At 37.7% G+C, this 13389-nt stretch overlaps 1 protein-coding gene across 1 annotated transcript; it reads left to right on the top strand.

The window, feature by feature from the left end:
* The first annotated feature begins 74 nt into the window (after positions 1 to 74).
* On the top strand, positions 75 to 12950 carry LOC144052969 (glucose-6-phosphate 1-dehydrogenase-like). The gene is made up of 12 exons (XM_077567046.1): positions 75 to 2724; positions 3860 to 3897; positions 3968 to 4076; positions 5104 to 5321; positions 6659 to 6817; positions 7604 to 7729; positions 7820 to 7913; positions 9068 to 9254; positions 10676 to 10911; positions 12162 to 12238; positions 12312 to 12404; positions 12798 to 12950. Exons 1-12 carry the CDS (start codon positions 2590 to 2592, stop codon positions 12883 to 12885), a joined length of 1560 nt encoding a protein of 519 aa, XP_077423172.1. The 5' UTR covers positions 75 to 2589; the 3' UTR covers positions 12886 to 12950.
* Positions 12951 to 13389: the final 439 nt, after the last annotated feature.

Here is a 13389-nt window from a genome sequence, read left to right as displayed (position 1 = left end):
GCAAAATTTGTTAAGTGTCTTTTTTTTGTGCTTCAAAGTTACAAAGCATTTAAATGCAAAATACAACATTGAAAGGCAATTTAAGATATTTAGAAGCAAAGTAAAGAAATATAAAGTAGTTTGTTAAAATGACTGAATGTCAAGCGCTAAAAGACCTTAATCATAGGTATTGAGACAAAAAGTATATATTTTTTGTTTTGTTTTTTCCCCCTGGATTTAAAAGCATTTAAATTCTCCAGAAAAAAATAAAAATTAAAAAATAAATAAAAGCATTTACACTTGGGGCTAACTTCAGTTATGTTGTGTCATTTGCGTGCAGCATAACAGCTAAATGCTGATGCACCATGTTTGCTTTGAACTCGGGTGGGCTGACCTTCAGAGCCCTACTGGGTTTATATTCAATTAGTATGTCTTGAATGTATTCTGGACCTAAGCCTAAACAAGTCATTTATCGACCAGTAGCAGAATTTTCAAATCTATTGTAGGTGTGTAACAATTTTAAATAGTCATGAAAAAGATATCAAAAAAATCCAATTTAAGATTGTAGAAATTGCTAATTTTTGTTTTTTATTTTTTAGCGATAAACATTTTTGCAATCGTGTCTATCAAAATGGTTTGACAATTCGATAAGGTGTGTGTCAATTTGAAGTCAGATTTAATGATTGTCATTTGATGACGAAGGCCTTTATTTGGAAAATCAAATGAACGACTTTAAGAATCTGTGCCCACAATGTAGGTTTTTTTTATTTGTATTTTTTTTTATAATTATATCATATAAGAATATTCCTCGGATACAATTTGTATTCAACAAGATAGGCAGTTAGACGTAAAAACAGAATCATAACGATTGCGTCACTGTGATTAAGAAACATGTAACGGTACGTCATGTACCAAAAAGGAAGATCTATAAATCTCAGATTGCTGCTGCACGCCCACAGAAACACCAAACAACTCTTATTGCTTGCCTCATTTACTGCTCACCAATCATCAACTGTCACCGCGGCAAAGGACTGGTTGGAAGCCTTTCATGAATGTTTATTTAGCAATTGCGCAGGGCGAGAAACATTCCTGACAATTTGTGTCAAACAAAGGTTGTTGTGGAACCTGATCCGACACAATGTTGATATCCGTCCTGCTTGGCAAGCTTTGAAGGAGCAAAAGTCACACGAATGAAGCCACTTGCTGTTACTTTTTATTTTAATAAACAAAGTGTCAAATGTTAAAAGTACACAAGGGCTCTTTAAAAGGTAAAGCGGTGATGATTGGGGTCCCGGAAAGTAGTAATTTTGCTGCATCAAAGTGGTGGGGCCAAAGGTCAAACAGTATTCTTTCACTTGGCCCCAGATCCTTGAACCTACAACACGTACATTTGCTGATTTAACCCCCCAATTCCAACCCCAAAACACAAACTGTAGTAAAAAGCTTCTTTTTGGACGGGGGGAGAAATGGAGTGAAACATTTTATCATAGCATCATGGAATCAGAATTCGAGTGAGTCATATCACAATTGAAGTCAATGAGAGAGTATCATAATCATATATAGCAGTGGTCCCCAACCACCGGGCCGCGGACCTGTACCGGGCCGTGGGCACCTTTGGACCGGGCCGCACAGTTGAAAGAATAAAAAAAAAATTACTGTACTTCCGGTTAATTGATTAGCCGAGGCTTAAAAATATTTTATTTTGAAAAGCGACCAGATTCTCTCTGTTTACGACGGACTCTTGACACATGTCAAGATGCTAATTATCTCAGTCGCGTTTTGTTACCCTTGTTATGGTAGTGGACTTGCGTTTGTTGTCGTAGCCTTTTATTAATCAGCCGACGAACAGCCAAGCAAACCCCCCAACCCCAACCCACTGGGTTGCCGGTCCGCCAAAGTTGTGGACATATATGAACCGGTCCGTGGTGAAAAAGAGGTTGGGGACCACTGATATAGTGAATCTTATTTGATTATAATTGGAGTGAATCATATTGCATCAAAGCAAAAATGGACTTCCTCATATTGTATCGCATCAGAATTGAAATGAATCGTATTGCAATGTGAAATGCGTTGCATCATAAACGGACTGAATCACATTTCGTAATTGAGTGCATCATATTTATGAAAATTGGAATGAATCATGTCAAGAGAATGTAAGCTAATGAAATGAATGAGTTTCAAGTTCAAAAAATGTTTTATTTTTTTTTTTTTTTTAATTTTAACATTCAAGTTAGGACATCAAAAATCAATTCAAAGTTTCAAACTTCTCTTTTTAACATTCACACTATTAGAAAATCAAACAATTCGACAAAAAGAGAAAAGCCAAACATTAAATAATTGGAGTAAATTTCATAATATGACATCATAAATTAAGTAAATCCTAATGTATTTATTGAATCGTGATTGGAATGAACTTTGCTTTCAACAACTCACTACGCCCCGGCCAGGGAGGCTTGTAGTACCTCCTTCTGCTAGTAGGTGGCAGCATCAACACATTTATTTTTTTTTCTTTGTGCAAGGCCACGATGACTTTTAACTTTGTGCTACCGTGTGTGTACGTGCACTAGTGTGCATGTTGTGTCATGTTGTCTCCACAGAGGCTCAGAGCTGATGGACGTGAAAAAGAAGGAAAGTAAGAACGCGGAGCCCTTAAGCCGCTCGGAAGTTTTCAGCCAGCTCAGGAGGGAACTCCATGGACAGCTTGGGTCCGATCATGCCAACATATTCATCATCCTGGGAGCCTCGGTCAGTACAACTTTCTCATCATCTTACTTCGTGATTGTTAATGATTCACCGGCCAATGGCAATCTTTAATTCAACAATGCGGTTAAGGGGCTTGTGTCTATTCGATTGGCTTTGACCTACAAAGCCCAAATTCTTTGCATGTTTAAAAAGTGGCTTGTTAGTATTCATCAAGTCACATGCACATTATTTACTTGTAAATGGAATGTGTTCAAAGTCTGCTCTCTCTCTCTCTCTCTCTCTCTCTCTCTCTCTCTCTCTCTCTCTCTCTCTCTCTCTCTCTCTCTCTCTGTCTCTGATGCCCTTCGACCCCCTCATTCTTACCCACTCAGGTTACAGCTATTATCATTTTGGAATCACAATGACACTAATCTTTATTGTAAAGACAAAAAAAATGTCACAACAAAATGTCCTTGTGCAGCTCAATGTATTCTCAAATACTCAAATAATACATATTCTTAACTAACTAGTGCCTAAAAAGTAAAAACTTCAGGTAGTTTTGCAACATGTTTGAGATATTTGGCTTTTGAGTGAAATTTCAGGACGAGCCTAAATTCCATTCAAACCTTCACGGGTGAACTTAATGTGACCTTCTCTAAGCTTTTGAATGCACCCCCCCCCCCCCATCCCCAAAGTCAGCGCTATCAGACATCACATAACTGCGACATGACTTTTTTTCCCCACTTAGAGTCAAGGAAATGCAGTTTCAACAGCTGACTTGTGAATAATATTCTCATTCATCCTGGACATTTTATTTTCACGGCATTGAATCGATTGCAACTGGACTGTTGTGGTTGTTTTATAAAACTGTTTTAAGCAGAGCAGCTATATCAGCAACATAAAGCCGATTTCTAATGTCTTGACCGGGCCGTCGGCCGGTTCAAGTTATTTTTTTAGACCGATTCATTAGTCGGTGTGCCGGTGCGCTCGCGTCGTTAAATTCAAAACTGGATTTCTGGTTTAAATTTGATTTCATATCCTGTTGTTGTTTTTTTATTTGATTTTATGTTTGTATGCTTCTTAAACTTAAATTTCGTTGCTCTGTACTTATGACGTGGAGTGACAATAAATTGAATTCCATTCCTTATACTGTGAGGAAGTCCAGCAGCTGTAATAATCGATTTATTTGATCTCGTAGGGGGATCTTGCTAAAAAGAAGATATACTCCACTTTATGGTGAGTCTGCTCATGAATAAAATCTTGTGATTAAAAGTTTGATTTGTTGTAGTCAAGTGTGTTCTCTTAGGTGGTTGTTCCGAGACGGCCTGCTTCCGGAGGACGCTTACTTTGTGGGCTTCGCCCGCTCTAATTTGACGGTGGAGGACATCAAGATGGCGTGTCTGCCTTACATGAAGGTAGCCGGCCATTCTTGCATTTACTTGGATTTTTCATCTCTCCAAGTAGTTTAGGTCCGTGATAGCTGGTCACGCATAATCGACGCTTCAGGTCGTTTTGGCGTCTTACTGAAAAGACAATAAAGTCTTCGACTATTAAAAAATAACCCGAAAAAAAGTGACTGCTAATGTGATAGCATAGACGTACACTCATAGATGCTGTCTTGAGTAGGTTGGCTTGTTTGTGTAATAGGTCAGCACGTCCGCCATATTTGATGTGGCACATCTGCCTGGGAATCTTTGACTGTCTCGTGATTCGATTCCTATTTTTGGTTCTGCGATTCGATTCAGAATCGATTATCGATTCAGATTAAAAAATATTTGATTGACAATGATTTCTGCTTCAATTTATAGATATGCAATGAATCGTCATGATCTACTCCAGTCTGACTCGCGAATGCTAATTAGCGCGCTACTCGCGGCACTTTTATCACTCAAAAGAACGACTATTCATACAAAACGCTTCAGGAATGTATACAGAGAAGCACTGCAAAAAACAACAACTTTTATTGGAATAACTTGATCATGACTTTTTGCTTCTATGTGGCCACAACTTAACAGTGTATCAGAACGAGCGGAACCACACTGCCCCTAAGTGGCCAAATCGGGTACAACATGAACAGTGCTCCCAATAAAGGCACACACAAACAAGGGCAAGACAGTATAAAATAATTGAAATAAGATTGATTTTGGGACATCTAAAATCGATTCTGAATCATACTAAATGAGAATCGCGATTCTTATGAGAATTGATTTTTTGGCACACCCCTACTGTAAATTAATACAAGTTAATGGACTCATAAAGCAAAAGATAGATAAATATAACAATATAATAATAATAATAAATTTAAGGAATCAGATAATAATTCACTTTTGACTCAAATTGCAATTTGACCAGGAAGCTGCACTTTTGTTCGCACACAGCCGGATCAATAAAGTTATCTGGATGTGAATCCTAATTTGGGACGGCTGTGTTTCTCAATCCCAGGTGGCCGATGGCGAGGGTGAGCGCCTCTCCGCCTTCTTCAGCAGGAACTCGTACCTGAGCGGTCACTATGATGACGCCGGTTCTTTCCGCAAGCTTGACGCTCATGTGTCCTCTCTGCCTGGCGGGGCTGAGGCCAACCGGCTTTTCTACCTGGCGCTCCCCCCCACTGTCTACCAACAAGTCTGCACAAACATCCACGGCCACTGCATGAGCCCCAAGTCAGTACACACACACACACACACACACACACACACACACACACACACACACGTTTGTCTTTGTCTTATCATGGGGACTTCTCATGGACATAATGCCTTTCCCTAACCTCCACCGTCAAAAATGGTTGCCTACCCCCATTCCTTACCCTAACCATACCCCAATTCAAACCAAAACTCTAAAACCAAGTCTTGACCCTCAAAAAGAGGTCTGTAGGGACCACCAAAATGTCCTCACAAATTCAAGTCGATCCCCACAATGGTAGTTAAACCTGGAAAAAACACGCCTGTACGTGGCAAAAACAAAAGTACACACACACACACAGGTTTGTTTTGCTATCTTTGTGGGGCTGTCTCATTGACATAATGCATTTCCTAGCCCCTTCCCCTAACCCCAACCATCAAAAATGATTGCCTACCCCCATTCCTTACCCTAACCTCAACCATAACCCAATTCAAACCTGAACTCTAAAACCAAGTCTTGACCCTCAAAACGAGGTCTAAACTTGTGGGGCACAGCAAAATGGCGCCACATGGACGGGTGGGCCCCACAACTCTTTGAAATCCCGGAATGTGGGCCCCACTACGTAACAAAAACAAGACCACACACACACACACACACTTACTTTCCGCGTTCCAATAATTTACCCTTCTCCAAGAATTCCAAAATTTTTGCACACAAAAAAAAAGCATTTGAGCAAGTAGACCATCATTCCCATTTAAAATACAAACTTATTTTGAACATTTTGGGAACTATATTCCGTATTCCTAAAATTCCTTTAAAAAAAATTCCAACGTTTACGAGATATTTGCTAGGTAGAAACCTCTGCTGACAGAAAACATCAAGGCTGCCAATCTCAACTGGACAACACTGAAGCTTTTTGGAAGTCGCTTCTGTGTTCAATTTCCCTCCACATCTCTGGAGTGATTAAAAACGTTCCACATTCGACATTTCAGAATTCGAAAACATTTCAGTTGCACTCACGCGCAATTCCTACGCAAATTCCATCCTCCAGTTTGGCACTTTTCAGACAAAGATGAAAGAAAAAAATCATGATCACAATTTGTAACTCCTCCTGATAACGAAAAACTAACTTTTTTTCCCTACAAACTTTTACTCCAGCGTTGACGTTCATCACTTGCCACAGAAATAGCAGAATATTGTTTTCGATACAAATAATGTGAAGATCCTTTGGTCAACATCACCCCTATTTAATTAACAGTGGTCACTTCAAAAGAACAACCTAAAAATAATAATAATAATAATAAACACAAAGAATGGCTACAAACCAATGAGTGGCCCCGCCCTGCCATGTGCTAAGCATTCGTGTCCCCGGCAGAGGTTGGAACCGCCTCATCGTTGAGAAGCCTTTCGGGCGGGACCTGCAGACCTCCCGGGACTTGTCCACGCACATGGCCTCGCTCTTTTCCGAGGAGCAGATCTACCGCATTGACCACTACCTGGGCAAAGAGATGGTGCAGAACCTCATGGTGCTCAGGTACCGGACGCACAACACACGCAAACCGTGAACACACGCCACCAATAGCGGCTCAGCTTGGGAACATCACGTGATCGGAAACACAGAAAACAGGTGAGCCGTGATTGGTTGTCAACTGAGCCCCGAGCAAGTGTGATGTCAATTTCCGTCAACGGCACGTGTCAAAATGGCCGAATTTTGCTGCTTAATTCATTTTCCACAATCACAATATTAACTCATTCACTGCCATTGACGTCAAAAATTCATTTGAACTATTTGTATTAGTTTAATATTTTTTTTCCACTTTTGTTAACAAGAGTATGAAAACCTAGAAAAAAAAAAGTTTTATTGTACATTTAGAACAGATATCAAATTTATGATTAATCATGTGTTAACTATTGAAATCATGCAATTAATTACAATTAAAAATTAGGAGCGTCGGGCAGTTAAAATCGTAATTAATTGCATGACTTCATGAGTTAATCCACGATTAATCACAAATTTGATATCTGTTCTAAATGTACAATAAAAAAAATTCTAGGTTTTCAAACTCTTGTTAATAAAAGTGGAAACAATGTTAAACTAATGGAAATAGTTCAAATGAATTTTTGACGTCTATAACCGTCAATGGCAGTGAACGAGTTAATTACAATGCTATTTAGAAAATAAATTTAAAAAAGGTGGGGTTGACATCCCCTTACGTACAGACTGACTAAACATTTGACCATCTTATCTACTTTGACCCGGGTAGGAGGAAGACCTGCTGAACTACACCGTTGTGTGCACTTTTATTTCTCCCGCTTCCAGATTCGGCAATCGCATTTTCGGACCCATTTGGAACAGGAACAGCGTGTCGTGCGTGGTGCTCACCTTCAAAGAACCTTTCGGCACATTTGGACGTGGAGGCTACTTTGACGGCTTTGGCATCATCCGGTGAGCGAGATGGCCAACTGCCGCGGCAGAGAAGGACGCCAATTTGCTCATGGTTTCTTCTTCTTCTTCTTTTTTTTTGTATGAACGCAGAGACGTGATGCAAAACCATCTCCTCCAGATGCTCTGCTTGGCCGCCATGGAGAAGCCCACATCCACCGGGCCAGATGACGTGAGGAATGAGAAGGTAACAGACCTTTTCACACTGCACTTGTTTTTTTTTTGTTTTTTTTTTGGGGTGTGCACAGTGGGGCAGTGTGCAAGATCGTGTGTCCTCCTGGTGCAAGCTTGCCCATATTTGGAAGTAAGGGGGGAAGCTATCACTGTTAGCGCTCTGAAATCGCCCTCTCCTATTGGACATGCCTTATGAAGACGGGAGCGCAAATCAAAACAAAATCACAACATAGGAACTTAAATGATGTGCACCAATGTTATGTTAAACAAAAGAAGGAATACTTTTCACAAATATTTTATTAATATTAATACCTATAAATGTTTTCAAAGCATGTGAGAGAGGTTATGTGGAGCCACAATTGTGACAATAAGATTTGGTATTAAAAAATGTTTTTGTCATTGTGGAAAAAGATGGATTGACATTGAAACAAGTAATGGCATTGTAAAAGGTTGTATTGAAAAATAAAATGCAGACATAACAAAACACACTATTTTCTTTAAGCATATTTTTTGTATTATGTCTTTTTCAAAGGCAATCTGCAGATTTTTGGCAGCGCTTTAAAGTGGGGGGCGGGGTTGGGGTTGGGGGCGGGGCTTTGAGCGCGAGAACGCCTTTCAGCTTTTCAGGAGAGGAGAGAGGAAAGCGCGCCCTCTGTTGGCTAAAGGCAATACTTTAAGATCACCAGGAACTCCTAAACCACCTGTAAGCCACAAAGGTTATATGTGGTTATATATTATGTTATTAACCACAAAGTTATATGTGGTTATATATCTTACTTGTGGCGTTAAGTTTGAAATTAGTTTATGCATCATGTCATGCTAATATGCTAACTGGTTTACTACAGAAACATTAACACTGACGTAGAAAAAACTGATTTACAGGCAAAAAATAAAATATGATTTTTTTAATGTCTGTATTTTATTTTTCAATACAGCCTTTTCCAATGCCAATACTTGTTTCAATGTAGCTTTTTTTTCCACAATGACACATTTTTTTCCAATACCAAATCCTATTGTCAGTGTTGTGGCTCCATAATAAAAAACGTTTTAAAATATTTTTTTTTTATTCTTTCACCGGTGAGTCTGGAACGTTATCCCACACAATATTGACTGTTGTTTCTTCACAGTCATTCATTTAGTTTCTCTTTAATTTGTGTCCTTCACAAGGTGAAGGTGTTGAAGTGCGTCGCTCCCGTGGAGGCGTCGGAAGTGCTGCTGGGCCAGTACGTGGGCGACCCCGAAGGCGAGGGCCTCGCCAAATTGGGTTATCTTGACGACCCCACCGTCCCTGAAGGCTCCTGCACTCCCACCTTTGCCACGGCTGTGCTTTACGTGCACAATGAAAGATGGGACGGTAAGAGGAGAAAGCTGCATTTTGTTTATATATATATATATATATATATATATATATATATATATATATATATATATATATATATATATTTTTTTTTTTTTAAAGCGACAGTCCATATTAATGAACCTTTACATGTAGATATGACGGATTATAGCCACAGGCTAATTTCCATCTGTAGCACTTGGCAGGTTGAGCTAACTTTTCAAGTATGAATTCAGTAAAAAATAAATAAATTAATAAATAAAATAGGATACATCTGAGCTATTGTGCAAAACAAAAAGGGGAACTTGACTTTTTTTTATGGAGTCCCTGTGGTGAGTCACCAAATGTCACTATTGGTGACATAGAAAAAAAACACACTTTGTGTTCCCGCCCCCAAAAACTTGTTTCGTCACAAAAACTTTGCGTTCCTTCGCAATGTTTGTTCGTTTTCTTCGAGTGAGCGCAATTTTTTGCGAGGGAACATACAAGACAGGTAAAGCGCAATCAAGATTATTATAGTTAACAAAAATGAACCAAATCACTAAATACAATTGAAAAAGCATTTTTTGTTAATGAAATAAAATAAGTGTTTAAAAAAAAAAACGGTAACTAACTAAAACTATATTTACATTTATAAAACTAACTTTAATTATAGCATAAATGTCCTTCCTTTTCATCTTTGTCAGTTCATTTTATACATGAGCTTTCAGGGTTGATTTATTTTATATTTATTGTTGATTTATTTTTATTTTATTTTTATTTTTGTACTATGGCCGTTGGAAATTGTACTGTATTTCTCATGCCTTTAAAAAAAAGATATATATATTCTCTTGCACTCAACAACTATTCCTATATTTAAAAAAAATTAATAAAACTAAAATGAAGCATTTTCAAAAAAGTACAAATGAATAAAATGTAATACACTAATAAAAGTAGCATATTTTTTAGACTACAAGTCACACTTTTTGTCATAGTTTGGCTGGTCCTGCGACGTATACTCAGGTGCGACTTTTATACACTGAGCTCAGACTGGCACACAAAATTGCCGTTTTCTAATCGAGTGGACGGCAGCGAATTGGATTTGAAACTTTCGCTTCTAACTACAGAAGTTTTTCTTTTTTGTTTAAAATGGCTTGCCGTAAATGGAGATGGTCGCATTCCATTGTGGCCATGGATTCCTGGTCGGCTATCGGGACATTTGGTGCTGTAAAAAGTACTTTCCTGAACTAAACTAGCGATAGATCACACATTAGTTGCATTTTCTTCTTCTTGCCGATGGCAGTTGGCAAATACTTTTGGTTCATTACCACCGAAGGAAGGTGGAAGATGCCGGTGGCCACCGGCACTCGCTCGCCGCTCGCTCGCCGCTCGCTCGGTTGAAGAATCTTACATTTGTTGCTATTTGAGTTGTGATGGAGCTCCTTTTTGTTCCCTCGCAGGTGTTCCTTTTATCCTGCGCTGCGGCAAAGCTCTGAACGAGCGCAAGGCGGAGTTGCGGCTGCAGTTCACCGACGTGCCCGGTGACATCTTTGGAAATGAATGTCAGAGGAACGAGCTGGTGGTCCGCGTGCAGCCGGATGAAGCCATCTACCTGAAGATGACCACCAAGAGGCCCGGGGGCCACTTCAGCCCAGAAGAGACCGAGCTGGACCTCACCTACAGGAGCAGATACAAGGTGAAAATGATAAAGACGTGATGGGAGCACGGTGCCCTAGTGGTTAGCACCAACGGGTTTTCAGGTTCGGGGTTCCAATCTGAGCTTTCCTGTGTGGCGATGACGTCACAAAAATGCCAAAATAAAAAAAATAAAAGTGAAAATAAAAATGGATATAAAAAATATAATAAAAAAATTAAATTAAAAAAAATAATATAAATAAAAACAATATATATATATATATATATATATATATATATATATATATATATATATATATATATATATATATATATATATATATAATAAAAGTGAAAATAAAAGTGAAAATAAAACTGGATGTAACAAATATAATTCAAAAATTAAATACCAAAAATAATTATAAATAAAAACAACAAAAATATATATATATCCATAAATAAATAAATACATAAATAAAAGTGAAAATAAAACTGGATGTAACAAACATAATTCAAAAATTAGATAAAAATAAATACATATAAATAAAAACAACAAAAAAATATATATCCATAAATAAATAAATACATAAATAAAAGGGAAAATAAAACTGGATGTAACAAATACAATTCAAAAATGAAATACCAAAAATAAATATAAATAAAAACAACAAAAATATGTATATCCATAAACAAATGAATACATAAATAAAAGTGAAAATAAAACTGGATGTAACAAATATAATTCAAAAATTAAATACCAAAAATGAATATAAATAAAAACAAAAATATGTATATCCATACATAAATAAATAAATACATAAATAAAAGGGAAAATAAAACTCGATGTAACAAATATAATTCAAAAATGTAATAAAAATAAATACATATAAATAAAAACAACCAAAAAATATATATCCATAAATACATAAATAAAAGTGAAAATAAAGCTGGATGCAACAAATATAATTAAAAAATTAAATACCAAAAATAAATATAAATAAAAACAACAAAAATAAATAAATATATATTTATTTTTTTGTATTTTATTATTATATTATTATTTATATTATATTATTATTATTATTTTTATCTTATTTTTTTTTTAAGTATATTTTTTAGTGTCGGTTTTCGTCTTCCATATGTATCAGCCTGTTAGTGGCAGTGATGACCAAGAAATTGTGAATGCTTGCAAAGTCAGCTGTGATGGACTCCAGCAACTCTAATGAAGAAAAAAAAGCGCAGTAGAAAACAGATGGGTGTGTGTTTGTGTGAAGCATTTCGGAAATAACTTCTCCCGTCTCATCCGGGCAGAACGTGAAGCTACCGGACGCGTACGAGAGGCTCCTCCTGGACGTCGTCTGCGGCAATCAGATGCATTTTGTGCGAAGGTTTCCGTCACACGCTTTCACCGCTTTGCTCATGGCTGAAAATGCGCGCTGCTCACGTCCACTTCTCTCCCAGCGATGAGTTACGAGAAGCCTGGAGAATCTTCACCCCGCTCCTCCACCAAATCGATGAGAAGAAGACACGTCCTTTACCCTACAAATACGGGAGGTAAATATGTTTGATCCAAAATGTGATACTGTACATTTGCTGGGAAATTTTCTCAAAACGTCTGAATTCCAAATTTTGACAAATTGTGTGATCTCCTTTTGTTGAATTTTTTTTGCGATTTGGGCTTTTTCGTGTAGAACTATTTTTAAGTTTGGCCTCAACAGAATAGAAAATCTAAATTCTTACTTACTAACAACTTCATTGTAAAGCAATATTTGAAAGTGTACTGAGAGTAGAATTGATACCATGCTTAAAGATGATAACGACTATTACTGTGGATTTGCAATATTTCCTATTGGAAAATGGTTTCACAATTGGAAGACATTGTGGACAATGTACACAAATAAATATTCAGTCCACTTCAAGGTCTTTGTTTTTTTTTTTTGTGCTCAGTCGCGGTCCAAGCGAAGCCGACGAGCTGCTGAGGACGGCTGGATTCCGCTACGAGGGCAAATACAAGTGGGTGCAACCCCACTTGTGACCCACGGACGGACGGCATGGGCCGCTGTTGGCAGCTTGAGAAACAATAAAGTTCACTCGCTTTCACTTATTTGTTTGGTTGATTGTGTATTTTGGCAAAACATTTCTTCTTATCCATGATGGATGAATGGATGGACATGGAGTCGTGGTGACTGTTTGTTTATTGGTGGCTTTTTGTGTGTGTGGTTTTTTTTTTACTTGAAAAAAACTGTAAAATAATTAATTTTCAAAAAGTATTCTCCTTCCCCAAAAATACTTTTAGCCCCCTAAAATATTTGCAGAAGCATTTTTTACATAGAACGAGGCAGCCCCGAGATGGGTGAAAAAAGGTGGATCAATATGATTATTACTTCACCAACCTTATTTTAATTCGATTGCTGTACTTAAACTAGAAGACTTTATAGCAAAGAAAATGCTTGGCTTGAGCTCTCCTTTAACAATCCAGTGTGTTGATTGTGTGCTGGCGACCGGCCCATCGCTTGTCAGCGTGCCCTGACATTTCATT

Source organism: Vanacampus margaritifer, chromosome 1 (genome assembly GCF_051991255.1).
Source record: "Vanacampus margaritifer isolate UIUO_Vmar chromosome 1, RoL_Vmar_1.0, whole genome shotgun sequence".
NCBI lineage: Eukaryota > Metazoa > Chordata > Actinopteri > Syngnathiformes > Syngnathidae > Vanacampus > Vanacampus margaritifer.
This window is presented reverse-complemented; position numbering and strand designations above follow the sequence as displayed.

Excerpts from the sequence above, each read along its gene's own strand:
- LOC144052969 (XM_077567046.1), top strand. The coding sequence starts at position 2,590 with ATGGACGTGAAAAAGAAGGAAAGTAAGAACGCGGAGCCCTTAAGCCGC. Across the intron at positions 6,818-7,603 it reads CAGAACCTCATGGTGCTCAG|ATTCGGCAATCGCATTTTCG; the intron begins GTACCGGACGCA and ends TCCCGCTTCCAG. Across the intron at positions 10,912-12,161 it reads CCTACAGGAGCAGATACAAG|AACGTGAAGCTACCGGACGC; the intron begins GTGAAAATGATA and ends TCATCCGGGCAG.